At 35.2% G+C, this 14,609-nt stretch overlaps 2 protein-coding genes across 2 annotated transcripts; both read left to right on the top strand.

Moving 5' to 3' along the window:
* Window positions 1-1,049: 1,049 nt before the first annotated feature.
* Window positions 1,050-7,796, top strand: LOC144427190 (centrosomal protein of 135 kDa-like). The gene is made up of 2 exons (XM_078116013.1): window positions 1,050-1,212; window positions 2,677-7,796. Exon 2 carries the CDS (start codon window positions 2,687-2,689, stop codon window positions 6,194-6,196), a length of 3,510 nt encoding a protein of 1,169 aa, XP_077972139.1. The 5' UTR covers window positions 1,050-1,212; window positions 2,677-2,686; the 3' UTR covers window positions 6,197-7,796.
* LOC144427193 (zinc finger MYND domain-containing protein 10-like) lies at window positions 7,784-14,078 on the top strand. The gene is made up of 11 exons (XM_078116018.1): window positions 7,784-7,977; window positions 8,611-8,719; window positions 9,061-9,174; window positions 9,847-10,035; window positions 10,719-10,807; window positions 11,041-11,162; window positions 11,888-12,039; window positions 12,314-12,417; window positions 12,497-12,640; window positions 13,161-13,286; window positions 13,649-14,078. Exons 1-11 carry the CDS (start codon window positions 7,871-7,873, stop codon window positions 13,713-13,715), a joined length of 1,323 nt encoding a protein of 440 aa, XP_077972144.1. The 5' UTR covers window positions 7,784-7,870; the 3' UTR covers window positions 13,716-14,078.
* Window positions 14,079-14,609: the final 531 nt, after the last annotated feature.

Raw genomic sequence — 14,609 nt, 5'->3', positions numbered from 1 at the left:
TTGAACTTTTTAGCATTATTAGCGTGAACAAGGGCCGCGAAAAACTTTAATATATCAAAAGGGGCCGCGAGCTCAAAAGTTTGGGAAGCCCTGGTCTAGAGTATTCTACTACCTACCAGTATATTTGTATATTAATTTATGTGAACTATATTGTTATTATGTGTATCATATTGTTATGTCTGAAATTAGCAATAAGTTTTCAAGGATTTCACGATTTTCGAAATCGGAAATTCCCATTGCCTCCTGTAACAGCCACCGCGATTCCGCGCTCGTTCCTTTCAGCGTATAATGATCATCTTGTCACGTAAAATATTCAATCCATGACAACTACGAGATTCTGAAATATCTTTATATATTAATTTTATGAGTCAAACGTAACTCGCAGTTGCTTCTTCATACGTCTAAATAAAAACATTACTATTCGGTCCACGGCGATCTTATGGCATAGTCAGGTGGGGGTCAGGAATAACATACAGACATATGCAAAATTCGTTATGCTATGCCAACTGGAAGTAATTACAGAATCATGGTAGCCTACAGCTGTACAGTGATACTAAACTACTGAACTATACTAGACTGGCTGGTCAACACGAGTAGAACTCTCCTTAGAAATGGATATGGCCTAAATTGATCAGCAATAAACAAATACAGAAATATAGTACCCCAAGCATATTACCGAACTGAAAAAACATTACCCCGACTTTTACAGTTTTACTGCTGCCGCCAGTCGGCGGGCGTGAAGGTACTTGCTTACCGTACTGCCGTATGGAAGAGATATATTTTCGAAATTCGCATCACTTACCTAGGAATAAACTACTATCAATAACGTATCAAAACCGGTACCTGTAATATATTTCATTTTGACGAGCTCCACAATGTGGATTATTAAATAGTCAAAGAATATCGTATACTGGTATACATACAACAGAGCTGTGAAACGATAATAGAGAACATAGGGTAACGATGTTTTATGTCCGATCTTATCTGAGAAGTTGTGAGACGCTAGATGGCGCTATTGAATTGAAAAATTACAGTCAACCGTTTCCCTCTGTTTTTCGAAACTTACCGTATGCTGTGTTGTTTACTTTGCGGTGCCGTCCCTCGTCGATTTTGACGATTCGCTCGCGGATTATTGCCGTTGGTTGTATTTCATTGTTAGGCTCATTAAAGAATCGGATATGGAATAAATTATTACTAACGAAGGATGATCAAGTGAGCTATTGAAATAATTATTTTTTGTAGAATACTTAAGGCTGCCTGCAACGTGTTAGCCTAATTAAACTAAATTAATTTTGTGTTTGTTCGTTTATTGTTTTGTTTTATACCAGAGCGACCGAAATAAAATTGATTGATTGATTGATTAAACTGGCAATTCAGCATTTGTCTGAATGATACCTAGATAGAACAGTTTTACTTCTGTCCTCACTGTTTATAATATAAATATTTATTACACCTGTGTTTTTGAGTTGCCCAGGAAGTTTATGCCCTTTTTTGAGAGACAAGGGAGTGCTTGTTTTATTGAACCTGATGTCTGAATGATGGGACATCTCGGAATGGAGAACTGTGCCAAACTGTCAGACTGTTGAAAGATGTTATTGACAAAACTGCAAAAGACATGCCTTGATTTTAGACTACATAAAATCTGGGGTCTAGTATAGTTTAGTACCACAAGTACTTTCATTGGGCGTAGCATAACGAATTTTGCATATTTTATTCCTAACCACCACCTGACTATGCCATCCAAAAATTACGTCACTACGACGTCACCATCACGTCATAGGGCTTGCCAAATTATAATTACGATCGCCCGAAATGGCATCTGCTCCTCCGATAACGAACTCGCTAAAGCCGGCGATCTCTCTCCTATCGTGATCGTTGTGACAAGGAAACGAGAGAAATAGCTTGCTCGATTTCGGGTGATCGTCTGCGCGATTTGGACGACCATCCACATACTTTGGTGGGCCTTATTACGCCACTGCGACGTCGAGATGACGTAATTTTTTGGTGACGTAGTCAGGTAAGGGTTAGGATTGACATATGCAAAAATTGTTGAGCCAGGCTAACTAGAAGTGAATGTGGTACTAAACTATACCAGACCCAAAATCTGTATAGTGGTCGCAAATAAAATGCAGATTTGAGTCGTTTGCATACCTATCTGTAAAAATCATGACACAGTAAATCAGATGAATATTTAAAATAGGAGTTTGTATGCATTTCTGTTGTACTTGAATAACTATTGTTTTATTGGATGCCATTTTCTATTTCAAACGAACAATATTTGAATAAAGATATATTCAAAATCCAGTACGTCACAGTTCTCCGATTCCAAGAGAGAAGCCCCACATTAAAATACATCAATTATGACAGTGATTGCAAGCCGAGCATAGTTAGTAAATAACCGTTGTTACGGTGCAGCAGTTAGCGATATATGTTGCTACTATGGTGAATAAATATCTGTAAATAACACTATAAATATTTGTGTATTTATATATTATTGTTTTTCAATAACTTCCAAGGTGAATGTAAAACAGAATCATAACTCGATCAGTTTTGTGTTTAGAAAAGTCTGCAAACCACTTTGAGCGCACTAGCATAAAAAATCATGAGCCAGCGTTGAATGTTGTTGATAGTAATCTATTTAAGAGGTTGATTAATCCATGAATTGTTTCCTTGCAGATGATTCACGATGAACAAAGTTACAGAACAAAAGTTTGTGACCCTGCGAAAGCAGTTGGATCAACTGGGTTATCGTCATGCCTTTGGTATCGATTCTATGCCGCTGGTAAATCAATTGTTCTCGGATTTGTTGCACACGACAGATTCATTGAAGAAGGCAAAAGTTAATTTGCATAAAGCAGCTGCACCAACAGCTAATCCAAATATTGATGATATTTTGGAACCATATAGCAAGGACAACGCTCGTCTTGTACAAGAGAATAACAGTCTTCATTTACAATGTGTTAGATTGAAAGAAGAAATCGATGCAACTTCGAAGGAATTAAAATCTAAAATCATCAAACTTGATCACGAAAATTCAGATTTACGTTTTTTGAATAATCAGTTTGTTCATAAAGTTCGTGTCCTGGAAAGCGAAACGGCTTCGAAAACAGAAAGTATTCAAAAACTGCAGGAAAAGAATTTACAGGCTGTAATTCAGACACCGGGAGGCAGAAAACGCAACATTCCTTTCCGAAGGCAACATATGCAAGTTGATGGTACACTTCCGCCATCATTTTCTGCTTCGTATATATCGACTCAACCCGATGACCCATATATCGCTGATCTATTGCAAGTTGCCGACACGAAAATTGATCAATTAGCTGTTGAATTAAAACTCTTATCGGAATCGAATTATGTTTGTGAGTCGAAGATAAGCACATTACGAGGTCAAGTTGAAATGCGAGATAGAGAAATAGAACGCTTAAATCGGTGTCTCGAAGGCGGCAGACCACATGATGTTTTGTCGTTAGAAGCAAAAAATAGCGCAAATGAACGATTGATCTCTCATTTGAATCTACAAGTTGAGTATTTACAACAAACTAACGAAGAACTCGAGATTCGTTTAAAAGAAGATGAAGCTCAACATGAGGAATGTCAGATGAGTGAGAGACGTTACGCTGATGAGGTGGAGAGGTTAAAACTGGAAATTAAAGAAATCGATCATCTTGCTAATCAACTGGAAAACGATAAAAGGAAAGCAGTTTCAGCTGCAGATTTGGAAATTCATGAAGCGCAACAGGAATTAAGACGCTCACAAAGACAAGAAAATGACTTGGAATCGCAACTTGTAAATGCCGAGGAATCTCGAGAAAAGTTAATCACTGAAAATGAGGATCTTCATTTAAGATTACAATCACAAGAACAAGAAATTGATGGTTTGAACGAATTATTAAACAAAGTTAAAACCGATAAAGATCTTCTTAGCAAACAAGTTAAAAATCTCATGGACAAGGAACGAGAACTTGTCATGGAATTAGAAGATCAGCAATTATCTGGCATCGGGGTACACAGGAAGGATAGAGGGGAAAGTAGATTAGATGCGTTCATAAAAACGTTGGAGCATGAACGTGATTATTATAAAAACGAATGTGATTTACTCAATTCGATGTTACAGAAACGAGAAAAACAAAAAGATTCTGATATATTAAGATCGACATCAAGAAGTCCAAAGAATAAAATTATGGATAAAAGCGCTTCGGAACAATTTAAACAATATGAAAAAGTAATTCGAGAAAGAGATGAATTACAAGCTATGTTAGATAAGTTCGAAAGACACATGTCTGAAATTCAAGCGAATGTGAAAATTTTAACACAGGAACGTGACAAGACAAATTTATTATATGAACAAACGCATGATGAGCTGCAAAGACTAAGAAGAGAAGCGGTACGATCTCCGAGATCTGCTAAAGCATCATTGACAGCACAAGCGATTTTACGGCGCGTTGAAACTGAAAGAGACAATGCGGTTTCTGATCTCCGTAGAATGACAACCGAACGTGACAGCTTACGAGAACATATCAATATTCAAAAAAATCAGTCATCTACTAATATAACAAGGTTAGAGCAAAGATTATCGGATCTAGCTGATAAAATCGAAGCATTAGAAGGAGAAAGAATCGAACTTAAGTCAAGATTGCAGTCGACAATGGAATCTAACATTGCTCAAGAAGAGGATCTCAAAGCTCTTCGAGCAAAACTACATGAACTAGAAGCAGAAAGACAAGACGCACAAGAAAGATTTGAGGATTCCCAAACTTGTAGAATGCAACTTGATGCATCACTAGAAAACACAAAGCAAAAATTATCCAAAAAAATGAAAGAGCACGAGGTTTTAGAAGATAGAGTCAGAGTACTTGAAAACAGAATTGCGGAGCTTCTCGATACTTCTACGAGACAAACAGATGATGCCACTGGTCTCCGCACCACAGTCACTATCCTCGATAGAGAAAAGGATGGTTTACAAGCAACTTTAGATGAAAAAACAGAAAAAATAGCTTTGCTTGAAGATCAAATCGCAAAAAGAGAAAGCCAAATTATGGATCAAAGAGTTACAATTAGCAATATTGAAAAGCAGTTGGATCGGGCCACAGAAGATATTTCAAGTTCTGATCGAGAATTAAGAAGTTTGCGTAGACAACTAGACACAACACAAACGGAATTAGCAGAAGCATTACGAGGTAGGGATGTTGCCGTCAGAGAAAACAGCCGACTCCAAGATGACCTCGCAACCTTGACAAGAGAAAATCAAGATTTAAATATCGAATTAGACAATGTGTTAAGAGAAAGAGAGGAAGGTCGTGTCAAAATTAAAGAATTCATTTCACGAGTCGCAAATTCTGAAGGCAATATTGCTTCCAAAGATAGGGAAATGCTAGATTTACTCGAGCAATATCGAAAAGTCTCGGTGGAACGAGATACAACTGAAAGTAAGTACAGACTCTTGGCAGACGAAACACAAGCGCTGAAGTTAGAACTCATGACGGCTGAAAATGAAAAAGTTCGCCTCGGAGATAAGAATAGATGTCTGGAGCAAGAGGTTTTGGAACATCTACATTCTCAACAAATTTATGAAAATAATATTGCAGAACTTACATCAAATATACAGCGTCTTGAAAACGAGATTCACCGTTCAAACGAAGAACGTTCTCTCATTGCTGTAGATTTATCTTCCGCCCGAGACCTTAATGCAAAACTTGATATCGGCAAGGAACAATTTGTCCGACAACTCGCATCGAAGAATGTTGAGTACGAACAACTTAAAGTCCGACACGATGAATTAACTCGAGAAGTTGAAATCTTACAAGAACAAATCGAGAGCGATCGTATGGAACGTAAGAATTTAGAATCGTTAATCGCTTCTTCTCGCGAGAAAGAATATCGTTCACAAACTTCTATGCAAGAGTTAAACGGCAGTTATCAAAACCTTAAAGATCAACTATCTCTCGCAGAAGGCAAACTTACACATCAAGGACGAGAAGTAAACACACTTAGAGCAAAAGTATCACAACTTGACGCAGATTTAGAAATCACAAAAAGACAACTTACAAATGAAAGGTACGAGAGGGAAAGGGCAGTTCAAGAGTTACGAAAGCATAACTTACCATCACCCATTACATCAAGGTCAGATCGACCATCACCGAGTCAAAGACCCCGGTCCGCAAGTCCTGCTCGGGCATCGTTTTTGGACACGAAGTAACTATACTTTCCAAGTTTCAAAATAGCTCGTTTTCCGATTGCATTTGTCATTTGCTGCTATGTTCCAATATCTATCTCAATGTCTTGCTTCTCGTGCCAACAGTGTTTTTCACAATTTTCTATACTTTTTATTACACAAATTTCGGGACCAAAATCTTTTTAATTGTAGTATCTGCTATTCAATTTTAGATTTTCAATTTTTTGTATCTATAGATAGGAGTAAAAATTTAAGACATTATGATACAATTCTGGCCAAAGAAAAGCATCATTAGAATACTAGTCCAGAATATGAAAATAGTTTAATCAGGGGTGCAGACATTTTCTGGTATTCTATGGTGTACCAGTCAAAATAACTGTTCTATATTATTCATAGATACTTCTTTTACATAAAGTCAGCATGTTTGTTTTTCTTATAAAAAAGAATTGTCTTTCAGGTTTTTGGTTAATGAAAACCTTTTTAGATAGATATAGATTCAAATTTATTTACACCTTTTGTGTGAATTTATCTTCCCTGCTCTTGAATGGGTATTATTAGACAGGGATTTATCAAGATCGGTGGTTCCCAGAGTTAATTGACCAAAATTAGAATCTGAATGATATTTGCGGGCAGGTAGAGGGGAGACTCCGCAAGGGCCTTTTACCGGTGCCAATATGTATAATTAAGATACCGAACTGAATTGTTACGAAAATACATGTGCTTGAACTTTGGTAATGACGTAACAACTGGTGGTATATCTTGAACACAAAAAGAAAAAAAAGCACGGTAAGCGCGGTAAACTATTCCACTCAAGCAGGATTTTGGTGTCTATATTAAATCATTACCTGTGCTTTAATTGGCCTGCGGGCTGCGATTTGGGAATCACTTTTCTAGATTATGTGAAACATAGCATATTGAACTAAATCTCAAATCCAATGTTTATGTCATTATGATGCATATGAGAAACATGCTGCATTTTTCTTATGCAAAGTAAAACAGTTATGTGTCATTTAAATACTTGGATTTGCTATGGAATTGAAGCTGATATTTAGGTCATTTTTGTACCTGATCAACTGTGTTTATGTTTTCGTAGGTGTTTTTGTTTTCGAGCATTCTTTTTGTGTTTTTATCCACTGTTCATATGGATCTTCCATTTACAATGGTGTTCCTAAATCTAGTTGGATTTTCACAAGGTTAGCAAACTTTCATATTAATAAACGGCTTAAGTAAAACATGATGCCCATTATAGTTTGCATCCCCAAATAAACATTTGCGAATAAGATGAATTAAGAAGGCATTGTATTTATTATAGTAGAATTTCATAGAATATGTCTCACATAACAAATTTGAAATTCATAAAATAGCTCGTTTTTTAGTGCCTGTTTGGATTTGATGACAATTTTGTCTTCAATCCTGAATATCATTCCTGTGGCATAGTTTGTCTGATATATACAGACAAATGCAACCGCTAAACCATAATGTCTTTTCATTTTTAGTGATTGAATTATTAATGCATTTCAATTTATTCGCTAGATTTTTGTGTGTGTTTTTCTAGTGCGTTCCTATTTTGTTTCTCAACTTTTTTTACATCTTTCATAAAATAGTATTTATGTTCCTTTGTAGATTTAGTAATAATTCATTACAAATATAGAATAACATTACATTATCGATGCATTAATCGAGCAATATAAAGAAAAAATGACAGACGGATCTGGGGAGTCTTCTTATGTTCTACTGTCAGTGGAAGCTGAAGCATTGATTGAAGGATTCCAATTGTTTCCAATAAAGGAACTGGGTGGACCAAGGTATTGTGTAATATACTCTACGAATCCTGAAAAATCTGGCTTTTATAGAAATAATAGATGAATGAGTAGGTTTATTTAATCCAGGGTTGTAGTATAGGGGGAATTTTATGTTCGACAACCCATTTAAAATCGACTCCTGGTTGACAGTTTCCAACCACAAGACAGTGTTTTTGACTATGATTACAATAATTAGAAGTTTTTTTGATTTCTGACTCTTGAAGGGGACCTCCAGAAGTATGCGCACCAAGATGGCGCACAACCTGAACATAGTACGTGTGTACCGGTTAGGATTCAGGTTGTACGACACCTTGGTGCGCATACTTCTGGAGCACCCTTGAAGGATTTGAAATTTTTACTTGGGCTCTGTGGAGTGTTTTGAAATTGAGACTGTGGCGCTGACTTCAATATCAATAATTCGTCAGCCGTATTCTAGTGTATCCCTAATTAAAACCTAGCGAATACCAGTAAGTTTTCTTGCTTATTGGTGAAATACTGATCACGGGAGAGGATTTTGTATTTGTCCCATAGTTAGGAAATTGTTCCGAAGCAAGCTCTGAAAATTAACCATCATGTAAAATAACATTCCTAATTGCGACACATCAGTTTGTTTCAATGTTTTTCACTTTCCCACAGATGGCAGAAACAGCATGAATACGTTGAAAAATTAAACATGCAAGCATTGTTGAATGCATCCGAAGAAAAAGAAGAGTATATCAAGGAATCACTTGTTAACTTGGATAAGGTGGATATTTAAATAAAATGACATATATACATGAACATTACTCAATATTGAAAATTTTCAGGTTGCTTTTTCAAAACCAAATTCAGTTTTTCCATGCAATTTGTTGGAGCCAAGCTCAAGTCGGAGCTACCAGAAAATTGACTGTCTCCACCTCCAGAGCTCAATCATGTAATTAATACCTCATAAAAATCCATCTTTTTGAGCATTTAATTGATTCTAATCCTAGTATTAGTTTAAAAGTTTCAAGATGTAGTAATGGATGAGATTAGGTGACGAATCAGTGTAAAAATAACTTTTTTATTTACTGAAATTCTTGCTCACCAGTATACATGTTTTTCCAGGTATCCAAGCTTATAGAAGACGTGATAACAACCGAAGTATGGAAAAAACAAATATTTGAAGTTATACTGAAAACTGATTTCAAACCACCAACAACAATACCTATGTATGTAGTGGTAAGTATAGCATACATTATACTTGTGATAAGATTAATTTGTTTTCGTGCATTAACTATGCTGTCACATTTCACTCAGCCTTTAATAGTATATACCAATTATTTGATCATTTCATCTTGGGATATACATTGGGGTATATCGAAAGTATTTTATTATAAAATAGATTGTTTCTCTGCGGCACACTTTTAATTACCTTAGGACACACTAATGTATCATTGTGCACGGTTCAAAACCCGCTGACTTGATATATTTCACAATTTTCTTCTGCCAAAATTACACAATGGTGAAGAATGTTCTGAAGCTGTGATACTAAATGCATGGAATAGAGAAGATTATTTTAATAAAGAAGATTATTTTAATTACCGTACCATCTGATGTTTTCATTAATAACATAATACAATATTTTGGAAATATCTGTATAATGCAAATCAGGCGATCAATTGTTCTATCCCAAATTTAAAATAAAGCCAGTGGAAGACTTGCCAACAACAAAGTTCCTTAATGGGGTTGCAGTCAAGATATTTAAAACCAGTACTGAATTAAAAAATGTTGTAATGCCAAGATCAGATTTAGAATCGCTCTGGGCTTGAAAAAATCTCACATTCGTCTACTAGAGTTGTTAATAAATATGGTGATTTTTATTAGCATTCATTGTATGTTGTTGTATTTTAGCTATATCACGAGGCAACACTTGTGACGTTACTTGAGACTGTACTCTACCACAAGGAGGCATTAGAATCTGCAGAAGACACTGTTCTAGATTTGCTTGATTACTGCTATCGTAAACTGACGAAAGCAATTGCCGAAAAACAAAAATCAGAACAGGCTGAGGAAACGGAAGGAGAAGCTAATTCAATGGAGGTACTAAAGCATGGTTATGCAACAGGCGACCCGCGGGCCACAACCCGGCATGCCAAGCAATTTAGTGTGGCCCTCGTCAAAACTCTTTTTTTTTCCATTAATCATAAAATCTGGATTTTACAGTTTGTTTTTAAAAACTCACATGGGTAAAAACTCATTATGTTATTTGCTCTTGCTGCTGCATTTAATCTTTCTTCGTTTGGCTATGTGCCTTTTTTACAGCAAGGCTGAGCAATAGCCGCATTCTCTTCTCTTGCCTTTCCCGCATGAAAAAACTAATTTATTGTGTTGCCTGGCCAGTTGTCTGAAGTTGCACCCTGGTAATGAACGAAATAGGCTTTAACTGATTCTCAAAAGCTTAGTCCTGTGATCGTCAAACTTTTTTGTCTGCAACTTTTTTTCAAACACTTTTCAACACTCTGCTTTTCAATAAAAAATCTAGATTGGTTTTTAATGGTTTTCCATTACCGGTAGTTATTATATTCGCCACATTTCATAATAAAAAACCAACAAATGAAAGTACAAAGATAATTGCAATACGATCGAGGAATTAAACAAATTAATGTACCTACTTCAGCTACTTGTCACAAATGATACCTAGTGAAACCCTTGCTCACGGCCCCCTGAGAAACTCAATTGTAAATAAAAAATTGGATATAAATGAAAAATTATTTATCATTTAGGAGATGAAACAACAAAACAAGAAAATGGAATTTGAAATTGCAGTAAAATGCATGTCAATATTGAGATATATTACCGACTGTCTAGATTGGTGAGATGCAATTTTTGTGACATGATTAATATTCTTTTATTTATGAATTTCTCCTAAAAGTTGCCAAAACTAAATGTATAATACTCTTGAGTGATTGAACAGTAAAGTAAAGAAAGGTGATAGTCCCTCTGACTGGCTTCGTTGAATATAATTCATAATTCGCTCTACACATAAGAGCGAATAATTCCTCGTTGTGGGGTTGTTTATGTAATTATTTTTATTCAACCATTTAGCGTTCCCCTCAGTACAAGAAGTCGTGTGTTAGAAGTTCATAATATTCCATGTTTGCTTGTGGAACTTGTAGAAAATTCACCATGGACTAAAAATGGAAGTTCAGGAGTGATGAAGTTTATCGGTAAGTTGGATGAAGAGTGAAAATACTCAGTTATTCTGATACTAAGTTGATGGTAGAAAATGTATGTGTGGCGTTTGCTGCAAGGTCCTATAAATTTGTTTTCATCTACCAGATATGGTGACATCTGTTTGTGTTTCAAAGTTTTTCATAGGGTGTGTTTCGTAGCTTTGACTGAACGAGTTTTGGATAAGGCAATCATTGAGTCATATTTGTATAGGTCCGATTCTCTCAGGTTTAAGGGTCGCATAACCTATTTCATTACTCGCATCCTGAATTAGTGATGACTAATTAATGGAGTTGTTGAAAGAATCTGAAGATTTTCATTAGTGAAATTTAGCAATTATTCTATAAATACTAATTTTTTTAGTGAAGTATGCTTTGAGTTTTTAAAACATCCGATATGAATTTGCAATCACTAATGTGCATATGAAAGCACACAGGTTTTCACTCCTGAAAAATTGGAATTTTTTAATTGTACTATTGTGTCAATTTTATCTCCCAAAAATGAGGTTTCCCCCTAATTTGTTCCTTATCATATATATATACATATATATATCTAAAAAAGTAAGTAGACTTCATGTTAGCATCAAATGTCAAAAATTCTGAATGATTATTGGAGGAAAATTCTTGGAATAATTTTTTGTGATAGAACACATTTTTATTAAATGTCAAGTAATATATACATATCGCTAAGAATAAAACAAGATATTTTCATTACTTGACAGATGGAAAATGGACACCAGTATCAGGGCCCGATATTATGCAATTGACAAAAACAGAAGGACAAGTTTGGCTTGCCATTTATAATTTATTGATGAATAGAGAATCTGCATTGAAATACGACTTCAATTCATATAATAAGACACAAATTCTGAAGGTTTGTTTATTGTTTTGAACTCTCTCTCTCTCTCTAATAAATCACATGCTTACCTTGTTAAATTTTGAATGTGTTTGAATATTCCATTCGTTTTTACCAGTATCCTGCAATTTCCTCAGCTTCATCAACTTTCACATTTCTTTCGTTGGGTACCTCCCAGATATTCGGAACGAGCTTTGGTATAACCGCCCATAAATATATTCTTGAGCATTTCTCTCAAATCTGTACTTATTTTGTTTGATTCAAATTTCAACTTTTGTTCTTTATATTTTAGCTTCGGGGTTTCATGAATGATGTTCTACTCGATCAGTTACCGATTCTTGCACAATTCAGACAATATTTAGAACAGTTATCCATGACGGATCCTCCTCCACCCAAGTGAGAAACACACTCTATATAACCTTATTTGGTTTCCACCCCTGAATGAATGAATCGCTCAAATTACCCCTTTTTTCAGACGTGAATTAATCTTGGAACAAGTTCCGGAAATCATGGATAGAATTATGAAAGAAAATGAAGGAAAATGGAAGGCGATTGCAAAATACCAAATGAAGAATTTTTTCAATCCTTCCAAAAGTGAAATTCAAGCTCAGGCTAAAAGGTTTGTATTGTTTGAGTCCTGGATTATCAAGACAGTTTAGTGTTTTAAATTTTTATTTTAGTTAGAAATTGGGATAGGTATATCATATAGGGTCCCAATCGCCATTTGAATGGTCTGCGCCAAAGAAAGCTATTGATCCCCCATATAGACAGTTTCCTCAAATGCCAAGCAAATGGTGTACAGTTCTTCAAACGTGAATGGTGTTGAACTCCAATGAGTCAGCAACAGGCAAGAGCTAGCATGTCTGCTTGCAGCATTGAATTGGCATTGTATATCATTGCAAAACAGATGAAAGTCTGTCTCCAACGTCGAGATCATAACTTTCGTACACTTTTACTGAACTGAATTCATGAAACTGCTGGGTACAATAATATACAAACAGAAGTTCAAATGGAAACAAAATTTAATAAATTTACTCAATTTTTATTAGTACGGCGATTAGAAAATTTATGGATTCTTTCTTTCAAGTCACCTTTACAATGCTCAGCATTCGACTGATACGAATGTATTGTTTTTTCAGGTTGGCTGACACCTATAATTTTGATGTCATGGACTCTTTGCTTTCTGAAGTTCCCAAATGTTCTAATTGTGGTGAAGAAGCCACGAAAAGATGTTCCAGATGTCGACAAGAATGGTATTGTAAAAGGTAAACATTTACCAACTATCTTATGTAGACTTTCTTATTGTCATTTTCATTTGAGCTGCTTCTCTATTATAGTTGACTTATACTTGTGTACATTTGTTTACATTTGTTTGAAAAATAGAACAGGTTTTTATTAACTAACTTGCTTTCCTTGTACCCTCAAAAGATTTAATTTCTAGCGCAAGTAAATTCTGTAAAATTGTCTGTTCTAGCGTAGTATGTGATTGTCACTTCAGCTGGTTTTTACTAATTTTACGAAAGAATCATCAGTTTCGTATTTGTAATATTCAGGATTATACTATTTCTTGCAGCTTACCAAAAGATTATTCTATTACATTAACAGGTTTTCGATATTTTCTTTCCAGGGAGTGTCAAGTTAAGCATTGGCCGAAACATAAAAAAGTTTGTGATGTAATGATGAATGCAAAATAACTCGTTGTAATTCTCAGCAATAAAATGTTTCATATTCAAATATCAACTGACGAATGAAGACACAGAGACTCAAGAAATCCTGATTTTTCGCCTGTAGGGTATTTTGTGATAAGTTTGAATAACTGATATTTTTTGTCTGATGTTATTGTGTAACTTTAGGACTGAGACAACATTAAAATTACAAATTTTTTTTGCTCGTCATTTTTTGCTTCCTTGAAAATCACTTTAAATCAAGTGGTCTCAAGGCCCTTTCATAAATTTCTTGTTTTTGTTGATTTAAGAATTTTAGTTTGTATATATATACACTGATCTATCTCACTGTGTTATTGTTTGTTTTTCTGACAATTAAAAGAACACCAAGTAGTGATTTATTTCATTCGGCAAATATATTTGATAAGTGTTGTTTTCGGGGATCAACAAACAACTATTTCATTTTTATTGTCTATTCCCAGAGTGTTACGGAAAATGAGACATGGAACAGAAACTGTGTGATGAAAATGTATCTTGACATAAATGCTTGATTAATAACCTACGGTAACTTGCGCTGTGTGGCCAATGTGACAAAATTTCTCCGTCTAACGATGCCCCAATAAGATCATGCGGAACGTCTATAATTTACCGACACCAACTGGTGCCCAACCTACACTTGACAATCAGCGAAATGAGTTTTATTTGAACATTTACTAGTACTTTATATATGATAAGTGATGAATTGTATAGCAATTTCATAAAATTCTCTGCAAGAGTGTGTGAGGTTGTGAAGAATTTTTATGAGATAATCAATGTCAGGTTAGCGCCTCATTTTCCTTTTATTTTTTTAAAGTTCTTGTTTCAGTACCAAATCGTAGATGCAGATGCAAAAGCATTGAGTATACCTCCCAATGCTGGTCACAC

Source organism: Styela clava, chromosome 9 (genome assembly GCF_964204865.1).
Source record: "Styela clava chromosome 9, kaStyClav1.hap1.2, whole genome shotgun sequence".
NCBI classification, from domain to species: Eukaryota; Metazoa; Chordata; class Ascidiacea; order Stolidobranchia; family Styelidae; genus Styela; species Styela clava.
Note: the sequence above shows the minus strand (reverse complement) of the source record. Positions and strands in the feature narration are given on the sequence as shown.

Coding starts and splice junctions, on each gene's coding strand:
- LOC144427190 (XM_078116013.1), top strand. CDS start 2,687: ATGAACAAAGTTACAGAACAAAAGTTTGTGACCCTGCGAAAGCAGTTG.
- LOC144427193 (XM_078116018.1), top strand. CDS start 7,871: ATGACAGACGGATCTGGGGAGTCTTCTTATGTTCTACTGTCAGTGGAA. Junction 10,036..10,718: donor GAGAAGCTAATTCAATGGAG/GTACTAAAGCAT, acceptor TTTATCATTTAG/GAGATGAAACAACAAAACAA. Junction 12,418..12,496: donor ACGGATCCTCCTCCACCCAA/GTGAGAAACACA, acceptor CCCTTTTTTCAG/ACGTGAATTAATCTTGGAAC.